General features: G+C 48.5%; 1 protein-coding gene across 3 annotated transcripts in view; it reads right to left on the bottom strand.

The window, feature by feature from the left end:
* LOC119588537 (FGGY carbohydrate kinase domain-containing protein-like) overlaps positions 1-410 on the bottom strand; it is a 12,575-nt gene that overhangs the window by 3,491 nt on the left and 8,674 nt on the right. For all 3 annotated transcript variants that reach the window (XM_037937175.1, XM_037937176.1, XM_037937174.1), the window contains exon 8: positions 105-297. In XM_037937175.1, the coding sequence (XP_037793103.1) occupies positions 105-297 (193 nt within the window). The remainder of the gene's footprint in view (positions 1-104; positions 298-410) is intronic.

Here is a 410-nt window from a genome sequence, read left to right as displayed (position 1 = left end):
AGCAAAAATCGAGAGAGAGAGAAAAAAAACAATAATAACTAAGACTATGGAAACTCCAGAGATAAATCCGTAGCTTTCTTTTCGACTCAAAAGCAGCGCCATACCTCTGAGGGCACTTTCCTGAAGCTGGGTGGCTCCTGATGACATGATCAACAAGGGCCCCAGTGGCACTCTGGCCTCCCTCATTGAGCCAGCAGCCAGGCACCATGGCACTCAAGTATGGCCCCCACACACCCGGCACAAAGATGGGCTGCTCGCTCACGCACATGTGGCAGGTGGAAGTCCCGCAGATGAGACCTGAAAAGGATCTGTGCTTCGTTTACGGTGTTTGTGAATGAAATTGGTAGAGGTTACATGCAGAACTAGAATTAGAGGTTACATGCACATGCATTGGTAGAGGTTATATTCAC

The sequence above is a fragment of the Penaeus monodon genome, chromosome 24 (assembly GCF_015228065.2).
Source record: "Penaeus monodon isolate SGIC_2016 chromosome 24, NSTDA_Pmon_1, whole genome shotgun sequence".
Lineage (NCBI taxonomy): Eukaryota > Metazoa > Arthropoda > Malacostraca > Decapoda > Penaeidae > Penaeus > Penaeus monodon.
The sequence above is the reverse complement of the archived record's forward strand: the minus strand, read 5'-3'. Positions and strand labels throughout refer to the sequence as shown.